The 19,778-nt window shown below is 39.6% G+C and overlaps 1 protein-coding gene across 2 annotated transcripts in view; it reads right to left on the reverse strand.

Moving 5' to 3' along the window:
- Nucleotides 1-19,778, reverse strand: part of LOC101845425 (lysosomal-trafficking regulator) — a 96,680-nt gene that overhangs the window by 37,041 nt on the left and 39,861 nt on the right. The window contains exons 9-27 of one of the 2 annotated variants that reach the window (XM_035972220.1): nt 18,387-18,770; nt 16,157-16,324; nt 15,467-15,614; nt 14,344-14,619; nt 13,224-13,339; nt 12,426-12,549; nt 11,258-11,458; nt 10,643-10,799; nt 9,567-9,699; nt 8,426-8,600; nt 7,590-7,786; nt 7,025-7,285; nt 6,189-6,398; nt 5,277-5,558; nt 4,580-4,778; nt 3,811-3,918; nt 2,544-3,308; nt 1,830-1,972; nt 1,035-1,204 (exon numbers count right to left, since the gene is read on the reverse strand). In XM_035972220.1, the coding sequence (XP_035828113.1) occupies nt 1,035-1,204; nt 1,830-1,972; nt 2,544-3,308; nt 3,811-3,918; nt 4,580-4,778; nt 5,277-5,558; nt 6,189-6,398; nt 7,025-7,285; nt 7,590-7,786; nt 8,426-8,600; nt 9,567-9,699; nt 10,643-10,799; nt 11,258-11,458; nt 12,426-12,549; nt 13,224-13,339; nt 14,344-14,619; nt 15,467-15,614; nt 16,157-16,324; nt 18,387-18,770 (4,217 nt within the window). Of the gene's footprint in view, nt 1-1,034; nt 1,205-1,829; nt 1,973-2,543; nt 3,309-3,810; nt 3,919-4,579; nt 4,779-5,276; nt 5,559-6,188; nt 6,399-7,024; nt 7,286-7,589; nt 7,787-8,425; nt 8,601-9,566; nt 9,700-10,642; nt 10,803-11,257; nt 11,459-12,425; nt 12,550-13,223; nt 13,340-14,343; nt 14,620-15,466; nt 15,615-16,156; nt 16,325-18,386; nt 18,771-19,778 lie in introns of both variants that reach the window. The other variant, XM_035972219.1, reaches the window with a different exon arrangement.

The raw sequence follows: 19,778 nt of genomic DNA on the forward strand, positions 1-19,778 counted from the left end.
ACCCCCCCCGCGGAGCAATAGTTTATTTAAAGTCTGTCTGGAACCTGATATGTGCAACAAAATATTGATTTCGATAATATCTATATGTCCACTTTCATCAAAAAAGGGGTGTGACACACCAAACAACATACATTTATTTATTTCATTCATCAAGATATCAGTTCCGTTAATGGGTCTATTAGCAGGATGTTGTACTTAAAAGGTACTTTACTGTATTTTCATAAGTTTATCAGGTTCTAAATAAACGTTAATAATTAGCAATTTGAAGAGATGGAACGCATGTATTACATTGCAAAAATTCCTCACTGATATGAACTGGTCAGCCATGGGAGTTATTGTGAAGTTGTGGGAGCTTTCAAGGAGATCACAACAATGGATATGTGTCACAAAGCAGTGGAATCAGGCGCACGTCAATTTTTGGACATATGAGGTTATTCGTATCACCTTAAAGCCTGTTCATTTGCCTTTCTATGGGTGAAAAAAAATACCCATCTATGTTGAATAGAAGTCAAGATATTAGCCATGGAATGAGGTCAGGGTCGCCGGGTTTCAGAGGTAAAATTAGCAAGAAAATGGCCGTCAAAGTTTAGTAATTTTTATAGCTTTAGAGTACTTGGAAATTGAAAATTTATATTTTTTGCGCCTTTAATCAATGTTTTTTAGTAAAATCCACACACAAATGTGTTTTTAAATGGATGTTAAAGGTGTTGAGCCAAAAAAAGAAAATTAGAAAAAAATTGCCCAACAGCCAGAAAAGTGCCAATTTTATCATTTTGACGAGCGCCAGGTTTCACCAAGATGACTCACAAATGCTCTAAACATGTATGAATTGAATTATGATTTTTAAAATATCGACTGAAAAGATGAAAGAGAGGCACAAGCAGCAGATAAATGGAAAAGAGACAGAAACCAATAAACAAAAATGTTTTAACAATTTCAACCTATACAATGATAAGGAAAAAAAACAACCAAAAAAAACCAAACCCATCTTAAAACACACCAAAAAATCAGCTATCAGGGAGGGGTGTACTAACTTCTCATCAAAAGCAAAGTCCTGTTTGAGGAAAATGGAGATGGCAGCCTCAACATGCCGAGTGTTGACAGGGAATGAGCGGAGCTGATTGGCCAAGAGGTAGAAACCGTCCAGTTTGATGAAGGCGTCCACCAGAGTAGCTGGCGCTCGGGACAAGTACGCTCCCAGCAGCTGGAGAAGGCAAATGTACGCAAAGTCATACTGTGATAAACATGCCCCAGATTTTCTTTTTTTTGTTCTTACTTGATAACATCAGAAATGAAAGAAAGCAATTGCAAATGAAACGACTATGAACAGTGGTCAGGTCCATTAAATGTGGTCATGATATCACTTCATTAACTTCATCAGGCCCCCCAACCTCCGCTTTCAGTCAATTAACTCTTTACGGACGTAGCGGACACATAATGTCCGATCTTCAGCAGACTAAAAGGCAATATTGCTTCACATTTCAAACCATCACTCACAAATCAGAAACACAAGTTTGCATATTTCATAACATGCATGCTGTTGCCTGCCTTTTAAAGTATCAGATAGGAAAACAGAGTTGAAGAATCTGTATGGATAACGAAGTTATGCCCCAAAACAAGTGTCTTCAAGCGCTGTTGAATTACCAAAACGTGCATCCTCAATGTGTTAATCATTTCTATAAAGACAGTTTTCTGGACATGCACACGCACACACGCACGCATGTACATACACACACCAACACATATGCAAATACATATGACTTTCTCTCTCTCAATATCTCTCCTATTATACAAACTATCACAAACCAGACACAGTGGTCTCTTTCTACCTTCATAACAGCCAATCGCATGTCAGCAGAAGGGTTCTTGGCCAAAACTAGCATGCTCTTGGGACTGACAACTTTGCTGAACACACTGTCCAGTGATGACTCAGGAAACTCCAGGATTAAGTGGGTCATGTACTCCAATAGGCCTGGAGATGGAGGGGAACGGTACAGAGGAAATCAAGTGAAACATCTATAACAGCTCAATTTTAAAAGGAAAAAAGTTTCAGACACCACCGGTCGAGGAGTTGAGGCAAAACTTCTAACAATCTTACATTGTCCTTGATTTGCTCATACCATTTTAAAGTGATACAACACAATGCAGAACATCACTCAATTTAAGCAGACCAAACACCTGCCCATAAGAAAGAACAACTTTATTAAGGTCAGAAAGGTTGACTCCGGTCCAAACTTTAAAACAGGCAGACAAAAAGAAAAGCTTTACTAATCCAAAAATCATGCAGTTTCATGGCCACAAGCATTTTGAAGCCATTGGGGGCAGATAAACAGTCATCTCATCACTGTCTAACTAACAGCAGTGAGACTTTGGGAAAAATAATTGGCAAGTTCTATTTTACAGATTTCGTCCGTTACAGAGCTGACTACAAATACCAATGCTATTGCAAAGCCATGATGACAAACAAATCAATCAGGAAAAAAGAGATGTGGAAAACAATCAAAATCCAATGAAAGAAGAAAAAAAATTGAATTTGTACTTACTGACACACAAGGTCATCAATCCCTGGTCTTGATCATCCATAGTCTCGGCAGATTCTTCGACAGCTTCAGGGGAAGCAACTGACCGCTGCGAACCTTCAATCATGGTCCCTTCTTCTTCCTCATCAATATCCGCTTTCAGAGTATCTTCAAATCTATTTTCTCCAGCTTTTTTATATGTGTCATCTTGCTTTTGCAGAGCGCGATCTTTCCCAGAATTATCATCTTTACCTAACAGAGACCCACTGTCGTTAGATGATTGAAAATCAAGACGTTTTCTCGGTGACGGACGGGAACTTCCTTCAGTGGAGACTTCCTCAGTAAAAACATCATTCCTTTCACTTTCCTCATATGACTGTCTACCTGGTTCATTCTTTAGTTCACTTTCAAAGTCCTCAGTCAGGCCAAGCTGATCCTTATCAGCGGCTCTTTTCTCAAACTCGGAACTACTGGTCAGTTCAGAAATACTGACAGCCGTTGTGTCTTGTACGTTATAGACCGCATTTTCCGCAGCTGTAGCCTCATCGTCGGCTTGAGAAGACTGAGACAGATTCAGAGCCTGGGCTTCAGACTCGGCATCTTTGACTCTCTCCTCCACATTGAGTCCAGTGATGGAGTTGGTAACTTGCAGCGGTGGGAACTGGAACTCTCCATCATCATCCTCCGACACTCCTGGGCTATCACTCGAGTCAGCTCCAGCCTGGAAGATCTGACGCGATGTAGGTGGCGCGGAGCAAGGTGGAATTATGTTATCCTTGTATCCCTCCACTGAAGAGAAAGAGGTAAGGAAAACTTTTTTATACTATTATGGGTTACATTTTTAAAACAAATGAGAAACACAAGAGGATTCGGCTTACTTTCAGGCTTCAGTGTCCTAATTGTATATTAACCTCGCTTTCAGTATCTCAAAATTAGATATCGATTCAGAATAAAAGGGCAGCAATTATTTTCCTAGAAGCTTGGCAAACACTTTCATTCTAAATGTGGAAATACAAACACATATGTAAACTTCGTTTACAGTCTCAGCAGCTTGGGCACAATTTTACAAATAAAAGTCTTTTCAAGATTCTGGCCAATTCTGCTAGGACCATGTTTATTCATGTATTGCAGGTATGGATGAATAAATGTATTTGTTTACACAGTCTTCATTGGAAAGTCCATTGGGCATTCAATAAACGGAAATACTCCCTATACATGTGGACCCCTGAAATCAAGGATTTACACTGAACCAACAGAAGATTAACACCGGGAAGAAGTTTTAATTCCTCACCAATATCACTCAGTGGACTGTTGTGACTGACTCTCTCACTCTCTGCCCTCTTGAGAGGGTTTCTAGGCTTTGTGTCTCGCATACTCACAGACCTTGGCTTGGAACCATCTGAAGACAAAAAACACAGAGCTTTAAAACATCTTTATTACGACTAAAAAGATCAAATAATAACAAAGTATGGCTGAAAAGAGAGAAGGATACTCTGTTTCTTTAATTTGAGCTACAGTAAAATGGCGAGTAGACTGTTAAGTTACACAAAATTTTAAAAATACTTTTTTCACAGATCCCCATCTATAAATTTAGGCTATGAATATATCAAATAATTCAAATATTACATCAGCATCCCATAATTCACAATATCACACCAAAACAAAATTTTTTACAAACATGCCTTTACTGGTAGACGTTTTACAGTGCACTATTTTTAGGCTACAGTTAACATGTCTTGCCCAAGGACACACTCACTGACCTCTAAACAAAACCATGTGCCTCTGAGAATGACTGACATTATTAGGAAGCCTAAGCTCAATAACCACTCAACCACCACAGCCCCGTATAAGGTCAACAATTTAATGGGAAGTGGGGCTTTTATGTGTTTCTGTCACCCAAATAAAAGTAATAAAACCTCTTCTACAGGAGCTGAAAAAGCAGTCAGACATGGAGGAAACTTGAGGGGTATGGGAGCTGGGGGGAGGAGTCCTTCAACCATTTGGTACCTGACACCATCGATATGATCTACTCCTTTAATGAATGATATAGATATACACACCCCACCACAACTTGAAATAGAATGCTCCGCGTGTAAAACTGATGAACCCGCTCGGGGCAGGGTGGACCAGAAGGAGGAAATCCATCACTGCCATGAGGAGGTGAAGGTCTGGTGGAGAGCCTAGTAAACTCTTGACCACATGAGCGGCTGACTGGCTGACCGGCACAGACAGAGATGGCTGGCCCTCTTGTATACGCTCCTGGGAATGGAATGAAAAATATATTTTACAAGAGAGTCGTTTCTTAAATAAATTGTTCTCCAAACATCATATTTTTTATGGTAACATCTAGGATTTTCTGATGATTGTTCTTTTTTAAATTAGTCCTTTGATTTGGAATTAACAGTAAAGGAATCTAAGACATGCACGCTCATTGTTTAAAATTGTTTTAATTCATCAGGGCATATCAATAAATCCATTGTGAGTGAGTGTGCATGTGAGGGAAACAAAGTTTATTCATGTATTGTAGCTACGAGGCTATTGAGGAATAAATCAGTTTGTTCATGTAATCTTTCCTGTGAAATGCATTAAGCATTCAAAAGGGTGGAAATACTCTCTATAAAAATACAAACCATTTCTATTTTGACTGTAAGCTAGCACAAAACGGCCAAAATTCATTGGTAACAGCATGGGATAACAGTAACGGGAAGATATAGAGCAAATCATATCAAAGCATCCACAAACCCCCAAAAGTCTTACCAGATAGATATTGAAGATCTTGCCAATGACACCACCCGCTCGCATCTGGCGCAGGTTGAAGTTGTGATGTGGGTGCTGGGGGCAGACCAGAGACTCCAGGGCCCCAAACAGCAGCCCTGTGACTCCCTCCCCGGCCCTGTTCCAGACCCGCCAGTCAAGCAGTAAGCGTGTCAGAAGTGTGATATCACGAATAACGCCTTCCGGATGATTCCGGAGCACCGGATGAGGGGAGCCAGGAATGGATTTGAACACAGAGTCAGTAGTAGTGGCATCTGTCAGAACCTGAAGCGACAAGAGACTTGCTATTCATATGTAAAGTACTGAGATCGAACAACTGAGATTCTGAAGGCAAAACAAAGATTTTGAAATGAAGGGGTTACAGACTGACAATTTCCAATCAAAGTTTGACACACCAGGTTTGGCAACACCATTGCTGCAGTTCTGTTGTCATTTTTACAAAGACTGCACTGTGACTGCCACATTTCACCATATTAAAATAATACAGACATGAAAAAGAAGCAGAAGGACCAGACCATACTAGAACAAGCACAGAATCACCTAATGTAGGTTGACGATGTGTTTCAATACTTTATTAAGAAAAATCAAAGCACATAGTAAAAGACTGATACAGAAAGAAATCTCAGTTCTTAATGTGATCTCTCTGTGCATGACTAAACCAGTAGCTAATAGCATCTGGTCGTTCTTGTGACCCAAGCATAAAATTTTACAGTCAGATAGACAGACAGATAGAAGACAGATAGACAGACAGACAGACAGACAGCGTACAGACAGATACAAACAAGCAGACATAGATAAAAATGTAGAACAGACGGGATGGACAGATAATATAACAGATAAATACCAAGCAAAACTGAAATGCATTACAATTTCAGCTGTCCCAGTCATACTCACTTTCAGAAGTTGATATCCAACAATGCTCTTGGAGCTGGTAAACACCTTGGCCAGCATGGCATAACCGTTGGTGTCTTCGAAGGCCAGGGCCAGGGATGGGAAGCGGTGGACCAGTTGAAACATGAGAAGGGTCACTTTGCTCTGCAGCATCTCAGCCTGGGAGCCGCTGGCCCCTTTGCACTCAGATTGTCGCTGGCTGTTCTCGTAAATCTGACCGCAAAGTGAAAGGGACAAAGACAATCTTTCTTCATGACACTGCCGGAATTATTACAGTATAACAACCATAAGAAATACTTCCTTTTAAAAGCGAATCTATCTCTCAGTCTCACCCACCCTCTCATTCTCTCACTCTCTCTCTCTCTATTTCTTTTCTCTTATCTCTTCACTTTTCCCCATCCCTCCACAATCTCCCTTTTTAAATGCCAAATTCATTAACTTCCATTGCAAGATGAACACAGTAAACCTTACTCCTGGCAATACTGATGAAAAAAAAGAAAGAAAAAAAAAATTAAATTAAATTGTTCAGCCTCATTAACATGTAGTAAGCACAATTATGGTCAGATTCATCTGAAACCACTCGGAACAACGATTTATGTTTTGAGTTCTGAGTAAAGAAAAGCATTCCACATGACATGGAAAAGGCAAGATAGAAAACACAAACAACAGAGGGAAAGAAAAAGAGTAGGACCTACAAAAGGTACTGTCAAGTCATATGCGTGACAAAGCTTATACAGAAATAAAATTCAAGGAGCAGAAAAGACATGAGCGTACGTTAACCGCTTAAATAAAACCAAAAGTCACACCTTTCAAAAACATGAGATCCATTAACAACTTACCTTTGCCACCAGAAAGAGGAAAGCCCCAATGCCCCCAGCCTGTTCTATTGCCTTCTCTAGGGAGTTGTTTTCCCTGACCTTGACCCTGCCTCGCATGCTGCAAGACAACAATCGCGGCTTTTGGGTCAAGAGATCCGACTGTAGACCTGCATGTGGGACGAGGCCAAGGTCATCCTGTGCTGTCATTGGCAAGACGAGGGGCATGACAAATGTGGAATAGACTGCTGGATCCGACACCCTGTACACCACGACTTGGCTGTCCTGGAGGTGGAAAAAGAGAGATAATGAGGGGGTGACGACTAAAGGAATATAATGATAAAAAGAAATATATAAAAGTCTTTATCATCAAATGCCACAGAGGGTCACATGATAAAGTGTGTATGATAATAATAATAATAGCAATAATAATAAAAATAATAATAATAATGAAGACATTTTCTACAGCTCCAACTCCTTCACAATGCGTGTACATGAACATGCCTACATGTGTCCTATTGATTCACACAAACAAGTAAGAAGGTATTCATACTACCACAGCACAATGATGTCTCCTTGTGTCACTCACCCGAGCTTTGTCCAAGTCCGGCAGTGGACTCAGGCCCACCAGGACGTCCCAGGAGAGATGCGTTACTCCCACCATGTGTTTCAGCATGGATGGTGTGTAGGAAGCACGCTGCTCACCTCCGTCACACTTGCCCAGGCCCTCGCAGTTCGGACCCAGGCAGTACAGATGGAACCAGAAGTCATCGCTCAAATTGGTCCCTGGAAGTAAATTAAAAAATATGATTTGAGTATGCTTGTTTAGCAGTTTTTTTATTTTTTCATCTCATCACACTGTAGAACAATTACCTGTACTGAGGAACAGTGCCAATAACCTATTAATTCAACTCCACTTTTAACACAAATAGCTTTCCTACATCCCCCCTCGAAAAACAAGAAAAGGCCTTGAATAATTCAGTGAATCATTATCTGGTTCAGTTAAAAGGAGATGAGGAAAGCTACTTAACAAAATCTGGCTAAGATGAACAAAGATACAATTCAAATAAACAGCTAGACGTATTGCCCTGCATAAAATGAAATTGATTGTGAACATTGTCCTTAACTTTAAGTTCTCAATTAGAGGAGTCAAAGCTTGCAACTCTCACTAGTTGTTCTCACTGTTCAATTAATAATGTCTAGATGATAAATTGTTTAATGTTCTTTGCCTCCATCAAAACAATTTTAAATATTTAGGAGGGGGGGCTACTTCTGCAAACATCCAAATTCAGCATCATCCCATCCCATTCTAAAGCTTGAACCCTATTCATCCCTATAAAAATTTAAGAGTCACAGTTTTTCAGCAAACAGGAAACCCATGGTGTAACTGAATCAATTGAAAAGATTCGAAAACTCCGTTTTTACCTCTGAAAACCCGCAGCGTAGCCAGCTTCCAGGTTCCTGTGTGTACCTTTGTGGCCCCGTGACGGGCATCGCCCACACACAAAAAGGGCCGCTGTGGATGCAGGTGTCGGCTCAGGCTGGCGGGGTGGTCCAAGATAAGCTCTTTTTTCAGCCATCCGTCCAGGATCACATTGAGCTGATGACAAGGACAAGAAAAGAATCACACTACTGTTATTCATCTCCTGTGAGGTATTTTGGTTCCAATGGTAGGTACATGCCTACATAATACCGTAATTCTTAAATAACATTAATGCTACATCAAACGTAATATGATGCAATACTGACAATTTTAGAAACACATTACTGATCATCATGCAAGCAAAATGCCAGTTTTTTTTTACCTTAGAAAGCCTGTTAGCCCAAGGATACCCTAAGTAACCATCCTTCTAAAAGCCATGTAATTGACCTGCATCAAATTATTTCTAAGCCATGACCCATTGACCTCTCAACTGCTACAGTCTCAAGACAAGAAGACATGATATTGTATGTAATGCTAGATGTTGCTTTTTCAAATTGAAGTCTATTGTCAGTTTGCATTTTAAAAAGTACACTATGTAGGGAGGCACAAAAACAACAGCAATAGTAAAAGTAGACAGAGCAAGTCACTCCAGAGGGCCCACAAACCATCCACTCGTGTAAAGGAAAACAATGTAATACATTGGAAGTGGTGAAAAATACATACAGTCAAACCTGTCCCAGACAACCACTCATTGTTGAGGAAAATAAACGGTCAGGTGGGTGTCTTGGACAGTGTCATTATAATAGTTTTAAAAAAGCAAGGGGAAGTTGGAAATGGTCATTTGTACAGTTGTCTTGGAGGTAGTTAGAGCAGGTTCAACTGTATATTGAAACTAATAGAAAATACATGTCTACGAAAAAAAGGCAATAATAGTGGAAAATCAGATCACAATAATAATTTATTTGTTGTCGATAAGCAGTCTTTTTAGTTTTGTCGATAAGCAGTCTTTTTATTAAGTTCAATTGCAGCAACATTTTAAGAAGGAACAGATCAAGATGTAAGAAACACTGAACAGAAGTCCAAGATCTGACAATCCCAAAGCACATTCCAGAGAACAGAAAAGTGAACATATTATGCACTGACCTTGCCCACAAAGGTGCTTCCATCCAACACATCCATGTAGGAGATGACCAGTAGATGCCACTCACCAGGGGGGATCAAGTGGTCAATCGTTATGTCCCGCAGAACCATCACCTCCGTCAGGCCGGTGGTCAGTCTAACAGAACAGACAGTAGAGACAATAATCAATAAGAAAATTGTTGGGTACTACTATAAGAAACACTCTTCCCTGAGAAAAGCATTTACTAGCATATGAGAAAAACAGATTTTATTTTTCTTTCCCTTAAGAAATACATTGACATAAAGAATCTATTTTCAAAAACAGACACCTATAAGCCCATGAAAGCACTATACGCACAGCTACTATCATTTAAAAAAAACAGACTTTATTTTTCTTTCACTAAGGAAATGCATAACAATAAAAAAATTTCCCAAAATTATACACCTTGGGCCCATGAAAGTATTGTCAATCCTCTTTCATTCTCTCCATCAGAACATGAGAAGAGCTAAGAATAGGGCAATCCAAATGTATGTTGACCTCATCCCTCATCGTCATCACTGCCTTTTTCACCCTATATCGGAAAATGGGCCACAAATAAACACTTTACACCTCTCCCTATCCTGAGCTAGCTTCTTGGTATTATTCCATGTCTTCCCACTTTTCCGTACATTATGTATGTTCACCGGATGAATGTATTTCCATGACAAACCCCACCACTAAAGCTAACAAAGTAAATAAAAAAGATTTCTCACACCATAATACTAAGTGACAATACCATGCCCTTCACGCCTCTGCACCACAAACTCATGAAAACTAAAGAAACAAGTTCTGTCCTTAATATAACTCCACTTCCTTAAAAAGGTAAAAAAATGTACCCATTCTTTTATTTGTTAACTCCAGTTGCCCTATATAGAGAGTAAAAAAAAACAAAACAGTTTTAGTTGATTTAAATGTTTGTATATTAACATCCACTTTAAACAGATCAAATGCACATCACAGGAATAGTAAAAGAAGACCACATATGAGCATTTATAAACTACCCTAAACAATCAGGTTCATACATTAAAAAAGTGAAGCGAAATAAACCAAGAACACTTACCTACAAACAAGCGAGGCTGTTTTTGGATGAATCCACACTTCAAACATTTTCTCCTTGTTGCCAATGGCAGCTACTAACAAACACTCACTCATCGGGAACTGTGCAGGTGTTGTGGAGAACTTCTCAAAGTTGTCAGAGTCAGAACGGGGCTTTCCACCTGCTTAAAGAAACAAACACCACAAAATAGTTGTAGTCTTCGAAATGCACTGATGTTGAGGCAATGCGATAACAACTACATTTTGCTCAAAATTCAACAGGGATGAAACCGGTTATGGAACACAGAACATCAAAGAAAAACTTGGCTGAATGGTGTTAAAGAGGTCCTTCAAAAGAGTAGCATATCTCCAGCACAGAAACCACCCATCCACATAGCCTTTGATTGAAAATTGCACCTCCCCTCGACAGCTGATGATTACAATGAGAAGGATAGAATTCTATCAGCAATTATCAAGTCCAAAATCTTGACCCAAAAACGAGCACAAATAAAACTGCTGGGTGGCTAAGGAAGAGAGAAAATTAAAAAGACAAAAAAGCAAAGGAAAGAAATAAAGCTGAGATGACACCCAAAAGTAAAAGATCAGTTTGGTGACCCCTGCCCTGAGACTAAAAACTGACCTCTGTCCTTTCCTGCGTGCTTGGGCCAGCTGGCTGAGGAATTCCCTGACTGACCACTGGAATAGTGGTGCTGGTCAAGGCACATCCACAGAGCTATAGTGAAGCCTGCAGGATATGGTGGCCAAGCAATGCCCGGGACCTCAAACTCGACAGCAGTGTGATGCCACACAGCCTGCTCCTGGGGAGAATCTGGGCTCTCATCTGAAGTAGAGGAGATAAATGCTTTTAGTTTTAGTAGAAGTTATACGACGCTCGCAACTGCATAAGGACATATGAGCACCAGAAGATTAGAGGTGTTACAAGAGAGTAACAAACATAAAAAAGAAAGAGGGGAGAATGTTTGATAGGAAAGAAGAAGCAAACCTCATCAGAGCACCTGCCAACCGAGACAAAAGCGAGTGGAGCAAAGAGTTAGAGATGAGAAATATAAGTGAAGACTACATGGTAAAAAAATGACAGTCAACCTTCGGTGATTTTGAGAAATCTTAATTCAAAACATATTAACCTAACGTCTCAAAGAAGAATGTAACATTTTCCCTGTTCACTATTACATAGTCACCGACATCATTTTTATCACCTAATAAAATGTTATGTTTAATTGTAATGTCATGACCCCCTCCCTCCCTCCCAGGGGTAGGAAGGTGGGGGTGGTGATTGGTGTTGGTGTTGATTGGGGGGGGGGGGGGTGCAAATTTAATGACAGTAGGAAAAAAATCAGATTGCTGTTTTTTCCCCAGTAGCCTTGAAATGGGTAATTGCCTTAAAACACATTTTTTTAATGACATAATTATTTTCCAAATCAATGCCTCCTTATAAGCTTGTAAAGTGCAAAAAGTGTGATGGAGCAGTAATGGTAATCAAGAAACATCACAAAAATAAAAGATTAAAAGACATTTGTGAGGCAACGTGGTGAAATCAGGTGCTCGTCAAAATAATGAATAAGAAGAAATTTGCATTTTTCCATCATCATCATCATCATCATCATCATCATCATCATCATCATCATCATCTATTTCTAAACAATTGTCCTTTTCGTTTTTTTCTCTCTTGATACATACCAATTACAACCATGTTGACATATTTCCTTCATAACTTACAAATATCTGGCATCAAATAGAGACAAGCAACAAACAAAAAAAAAACATTGAGACCAAATGAAAATAATCACCCGAGTCATCTGAACGTCCTGTGGCTTCCAAAGGCATCAGAGTCTTCACAGGGAAAATAGCAGAGAAGTTTGGGGTCACAGTGCTGTTTTCTACCACGGCCAACAAGCTGGACAGCAGAGAGTTCTGTCAAATGCCACCAGAAACATTTAAAGTAAAAATGAAAGTTCATCAGTATTTCAGCAAACAAAGGAATCGAATTTTCGATGAAAAATGACAAAATCTTTCAAAACAAAGGACAAAGCAACAATATCCTCTGTGATAAAAAAATCAAAACCAGGAAGAAATGAGTTGTTAAATAATAAATATTATGTCAATGAAACTGTCTTATTGCATTGCTAATACGCCATTTCATTCAAGAATGCAAGTGCAATCGACTTACAGCGCTAGTTACTGGTTAAATCCTCCATGCTTCTAAAAGACATTTCTCAGAATCCGTCAAAACTTTGGAATATTGCCACCTGACCACTTCAGAACTCCATTCCCTGAGCCTACCTCGAGACCAATCTCATGAAACTCACATCAGCCCCTACCAGCAGAATATACAACAAAAACTTCTTCCTCCCATCCTCTGCACATATCTTCTTGAAGAATTGAACTCCTGTCTTTTACAGCAACAGCGTAATGCCTGACCATTACACAAAAAAACAACAGTGTTAAAACATCTACCTTCCACAGTATGTGTGGTCCTGGATCACAATTCTGTTACTGAGTAGAGAGTACTGACTTAAAGCACTGACACATTAGCTATGAGCTGATTTTTAAAAGAGAGAAAGATTTGAGGGATGCAATGTGCTTACCGTAGTCTCCGTGTTGTCCTGGAATAGCCTCAGGAACTGGCGGAGTTCAGCAGCTGAGATTTCACTTTGGGCTATCACCTGAACCAGAGACAGGATGATCTCCTGAAGGGTGGATTCTGCAATTATCACAAAGACAAGCAATTATCAGGTGGACAAATTATTTGAAATTCGGTAACACCCCCCCCCCCCCCCCACACACACACACATACACACAAAAGAAAATAGAGGTGTTATATGGAAGCAAGCTGTAGTCTTGGATCCAACAGCATAAGGGGTACATTCGACCACGACCAAAAAAGGACAGTATGAAACAGCAGCCATCATTTTTAAAGAAACACCTCATTTTGCTCTCTCAACTGAGGATGTCAAAGCTTTATAACATTAGAGCATCAAAAAGTGAAAGCTTTGTTTGTTTAATGCCTCAAAATCAAAGACCGTAAGTAGCCACTTTTCATGACATATCAGTTGGGCTTGTTAACCCTATCCATACGCCCTAGGGTCATTTTGTACCCCCTGGGTTGTATTTTTTTCATTTTAGAATACTTCTAGTACGAAGATCTTTTTGAAACTTTCAGTATTTCTCAAAAAATCATTTTGACAGACTGCTATGCAAGGCGTATGGATCGGATTAACGAGTAAATTTCCTCTTTGGAAAGTGGTGGCACAGAGTTCCTGATGCCGTATGGATAGGATAGTAAAACACAATGTACGGATAGGGTTAAGCTGTAGTAGATTATGGCATGATAATGGTCACATTTCACCAAGCACAATATAGAATGATGTTACTGTAAAAAAACAAACAAGAAACACACTTCAAATAAATAATCAAAATAAAGATAGAATGAGTTTATAAATAACATATGCCATGTGACAGTCTCATTGTAATACTCCTATTCCATTTGTTCAATGTACATCAGCACAATTGACAAATAGTGTTAGTAGTGAACTATGCCCTCTATGTTTCACTGGAATGCGTTTTTTTTTTAAAGAAAAAACCCCTGAAAAATGACAAAAATTACCATCATAGCAGGATCACCTCAGAAAACACTTCACTGGGCCTAAAGGTGATGCTTCAGGAACAGCCCAAACCATTACATATAAAGCCACCCATTCTACTCACGTTTGCCATTGGCAGGGCAGTGGACGAGCACCTCTTGGAATCCATCCACAAGAACTTCCAGCAAATTTTCAGAGCAGACGGCCCGCACCGCCCGGCGGCTTGAGCGCAGCGTCTGCAGCAGTCGCAGCGCCACCGTGTGGAGGATGACTCCCCTTGAAGCGATGCGGTGACAAGCCACCATCAGCTCCACAAATAGGCGGAAGACGGCTGGAAAGCTTGAGCATTGGTTTGCATTTGGGGACACTTGAGACTGTTGCTGGAGGCTGTACTCGAGACCTGGACGACCAAAGTAGAAACAGTGGTAGTAGGCACGGATCCATCACGTTTTTTAAAGAGTTTTAGTATGAGTTTTACGGCACTTGCAGCACAATAAGGTCAAATAACTTAATAATATGAGTGCCAAAGAATAGAGGTGTTACAAGAGAGTAACAAACCAAAAAAGGAGGAGAGAAAAGGATGTTAGATGTTTGATAGGAAAGAAGAGGCAAACCACACCAGAGCACCCACCGACCATCCACTTATAACACATGATAGTGAGTTGAGATCAATTTGGAGATAATGTGAGGATACAAACATTGGTGGCAACAAGTGCTTAGAAATTATAATCTATGCAATGGCAACACCAGTTTTCTTAAAAGTTGATTACCATAGTCAAATAACAAATCCGTCAACACTACTTACACAAAACTTACTACCTATCCAAATATAATATCTCATCACTTATAAGTACCAATTAACAACCCACTTATCAACTCCAACCCAACCTCCTCATTGATTGATTGTCTAGTCAAAGGGGACAGAGCACCCCTCCACTCCTATCCCCTACATCTCCATCAACAAATTTGCCAATTGGAGAAAACAGAGAATCACATACTTCCTTTAACAACCACCAATTCCCCTTTGATCTTAGCCAAAAGGCCCAGAAGCCCAACCAATAATTCTTCTAGTAAAAGAGGACAGGCTCAGTCCTCAATACTTCTCTACTGACAAAATTGCCAATTGAAGAAAATAGAGTACAACGTACTTCCCAAAACAGGCCCGGAATTCCGGCCAACAAATCTTCCAGTAAAAGAGAACAGCCTCAATCCTCCTCCCCCCCCCCCAGCTCCCCTTTTCAACTGACCAGTTTTCCAGTCAAAGCCGATAGAGTACTCTGTGTCCCCCTCATAGCCCTGTTCTGTCATCACGACGTCCCCCTCCTCCTCCAGGCCCTGCTGCAGCAACTGGCGCACCTCGTCCTCATCCGCAATGTCCTCGCGCTCACGAATGTTCTGAAAAAGCAAAATTAAAATCTTCAGTATCACTATATCCGTTCCTGCAGAAATCTAGAACACAATTGTGTAATCATAATAACATGTTGTCTCCACCATGAAAAAATCCAATAAGTCACATCGGGTAAATTTTTCAGGAGAAGGAAAAAAGTGATTTACGAAACGGCCGTCTCACAGTTATCTGATTTACATACTGTTAAAAAAGTCAATTTTTTGTTATTTATTTGAATGTAAATTTTGAATCAGCCTATAAAACATGCTATGCACAAAACATTTCTCCAAGAAAAGCATAATTGTAAATTTTGAAAATTTTATCATGATGACGACGATATACAAACAGCAAACACATAACATGGTCATTCAATACAACTAAACACCCAAATCAAAAGCCGGTTACCACAAGACGATATCCCATATCCATCTCAGGATGAAATGTTTAATTTATCAGCTTCATTGTTAACACAAGAATCTTAGAACTTTTAATAATAATAACAAGGATAAAAATCTCTTATATCTTATCTTTTCTTATCTTATCAACCTACCAGCATGGAAAGCACCTGGGCGTAGGAGTATTCAAGGATAGATGGGCACCGAGGAAGTGCAACGTTGAGCAACATCTGGAATACAGCAGAGAGCTTGGACGCCTCCAGACGTATACAGCTTTGTAGCGCCGAGCTTAGACGAAGCCACAACTCCTCCTCCTGACCACGCTGAAAACATAATATGTATTTTTTTAAAAACATATATCATACAAATAAGTTATAAAAAATATTATACAATTTGTAAGTAAGAAAGCTGAGCAAATACACAACATACAGAAAGACAAGAATACACAGTGGAAATTGTCCAAGATGAGTACCCATTGACGAAGAGAAAAGTAGCTTTCTTAAATAGGTGGGCGTCTTGGACAGTGTCATTATAGTATTTAAAAAATGAAAGGGTGGGTCTTTCTCTTGTGAGAGAATGGCTAATTTAACACATTCTTCTGATAGAAAACAAAATATGTGACTCAGACCATTCTAGACATGCGGTCATGATTCAGAAAGGAAGAACAAAAGACAAGGGAACCACATAGCCACACTTGGGTTACTACAACTCATCATGAGGAAGGGAGGGACATTAACAACAACAAAAAAAGAATGAAAGAAAAAATGAAAATTACAAAAAACCTTTTCAGCAAAAAAAACATTTGACAAAGGAACATAAACCTCAGCTCCCCAAATTAAAATGAAAAAGTAAATGCCAGCAGTCTACTGACAGTCAGGACAGTCAGGACAGTCAGGACAGCCAGGACAGTCAGGACAGTCAGGACAGTCAGGACAGTCAGGAAAGTCTCCTCAATGCCACAGTCCAAGGAAAAAAGTGACAGCACCAGTTTGACACTGATTTCAATGAGGACTGTCAACAGCAACGTAAATCAAATCGACGACTGCTCAGTGTATGACTCCATCATATGAATCTTTTCAAAACAGCTGAGTGTAACACTCAGCAGTCAAAATGCACATTATCTAATGATGCTACAAAACCACTTCAAATCCTGGCACATAAATGAGTAAGCTGTCTAGTCAAGTCTAACAAATACTCCACTACAATAAGACAGCAATCAGAAGTCAAAATCCGTCACCAGTACCACTGACCCGAGTAAGTGGTGACACATGAAGACTCCTCTCAACAACCCAAATTTAAGAACACTCCATTGGAGATTTGAACCAGAATCCTCTGCATTAGGCATGATGCTATCTGATCTATCATTTCAATGATAACAATATATAGTAATAGTATTAAACTGATGTTCCTTGAAAGAAGTTGAGTACAGGAGAAGCACATCCACATACACAGAGGGTGGTACAGAGCTACAGTGTTATGGCAGATCTTTCTTTAACTTTCCAGGCACAAATGCAATAAAATATCGGAAATAGGCAGCTATGAGTGCATAAACACGTAAAAAGACTTGACTGCGAGTGCGTTAATATGGCTTGAAACGAATGACTATGTGTAAATTGGCGTGTTGACATATCGTTAATATATGAAAACTGACTTTGGAGGTCAACCCCTACTGAAAGTAAACAACAGAATGAATCTGAGGTTATATGTGTAAAAGTAACAGGTGTCCTCAAGGTAACAATTACTATGCAAGCCAAGGGCAAATAGGTTAATGGGGAAAGTAATAAGAATAATTATTTACCTGCTGAGTAATTGCAAACAAAAAACCCATCAATAACAAGACAGGAAAGAAAAAGGAGAGAAGTCAAGAGAGACCAAAACATACTATGGCTACTTTATTACTAGGAGCTTAAAACAATTAACAATGAGCAGAATACCGCCAGCCAGTTGTGTTGAGAGACAAACTGGGTTGTTTAAAGTACAAAGTCATAATAGCCAAAACATCCTAGCCAAGTAGGAGGGACATGAAAACTTTAAAATCTTCCCCTTGACTTTGAGGATTCCCACCAGATTCATCTACTTCCTAGACCAACCCGATACCACCTAAAGCCTTCACAAAATTCATAAAGAATTAGCAAGTACTTAAAAACATGATGATAAGAGATAAAGAAGTCCCATGATTCCATACCTCAAAAATGGAAAACACACCAAAAGACCACAGCTAAAGATAGAAAGAAAAACATGTTGCCATCTTAATTTCACTAAAAGATAACACAATCTGAGTGTTAAGAGAAACCAAAATTACCACACAAAAAGAATGATCTTTAAATAATTAAGAGCACTATAACTTAAAAAGTCAACTTTCCCCGAATGGCACAGAACCCTCACCTTCTGCGAGGGCGCGATGGTGTGGCAGGAGAAACAGACCATCATCACAGCTTCGATAAACTCCAACTTGGCCTGGTGGTGAAATGACGCAGCGGAGGAGGCTTCCTCTCTCACTGTCACACCCCCAGCCCCATCACTCGGCGTTTTGTTGCTACTCCCACCAGAGCTGGAGCTTTGGTTACTACAGCCCTCTTTCCCAGGAGATGTGGCTACCGGTTCGGAAGGATTGCTGTTGCTGTTGCTGCTACTGGAGGTGGCATTTCCGGAGCTGCCGCTGCTGGCGGTGTTGCTGCTGCAGCTTTCAACATTCTCGGGGGGAGATGGGTTTGAGGAGGTGGAGTCGCTCAGTTCTCCGAGCAGGCTCAAGGCGAGGATGAGTGTTTCCTGTAGAGTGATCAGTAGTTGATGTAAGTTGTTAAGTCGTTCATGGTGAATCTTTGTATAATATAACAGTCACATGATTTCACAAGGAATAATTTCATTAGAGTATTAGAAGCATATTCAAAAAGTCATTTTCTGTTTTTGGATGTTGAATGTTGTAGAAAACTGAAACAATACTTATTAACACAAATTAATCCTTTTTGAACCACACTGAATGCGATTTTAAAACCAACTGCCAACAGTAACACAAAAAAGAAGTAGAAAAGCCGAAAACATAAGAGCAGCCACTGATCGTCCTCAACTTTCAAAAAGACTTTTTCTTCTTGTGGATGTTGAATGTCACTGGAGATTGTGAAGCAAATAAGAAAACAAATTAATCCTTTCCTCCTCAGTGAATGCATTTCAGAAACCAACAAGGTCAAACCGTTATCGATGCAAGCTGAGTTACCATCATTTGGCACAGACATGATATCATAATATGACATGATGACATGAATACATGCAATTGAGCTTAATTGTTGGTCCCAAGATTTTAACTTATTTAAAAAGTGACACAATCAAAATGACGAACATCAGTTATACTTTTATCTTAAACTTTCATGCATTTCTCCAGTGAATAATGGGGTCCACAGAAGCGAACAGGCAAAGAAAACAAAATGAGTCTCACGGTTCTATATCCCTAACCAGAAAGGAGGAAATAGCAAAGCTCAAAATTCAATTCATTTTTTAAAAACTCTGTGAGTTGTGAATGAACAACCACAAGAATATGAAAATCAGTCACAGCTATCATCACAAAATTTAATTCAAAGCTAGGTGGCCCAGTAACATTTACATTTCACAAAGGAAAGATTTGGACAGAAATACTGAAAAGAAATAAGAGCAGAAAACACAAGAGACAATATCACAGGCTTTGGGTAAGAGATATACACAGACCCACCATATTTGCGCAAAGCTATAGGAAAAGACCAGAAGACCAGGATAGTAAAAAAAAAAAAATTGTACAATTCTTAG

This window comes from Aplysia californica, unplaced genomic scaffold, assembly GCF_000002075.1.
Source record: "Aplysia californica isolate F4 #8 unplaced genomic scaffold, AplCal3.0 scaffold00616, whole genome shotgun sequence".
NCBI classification, from domain to species: Eukaryota; Metazoa; Mollusca; class Gastropoda; order Aplysiida; family Aplysiidae; genus Aplysia; species Aplysia californica.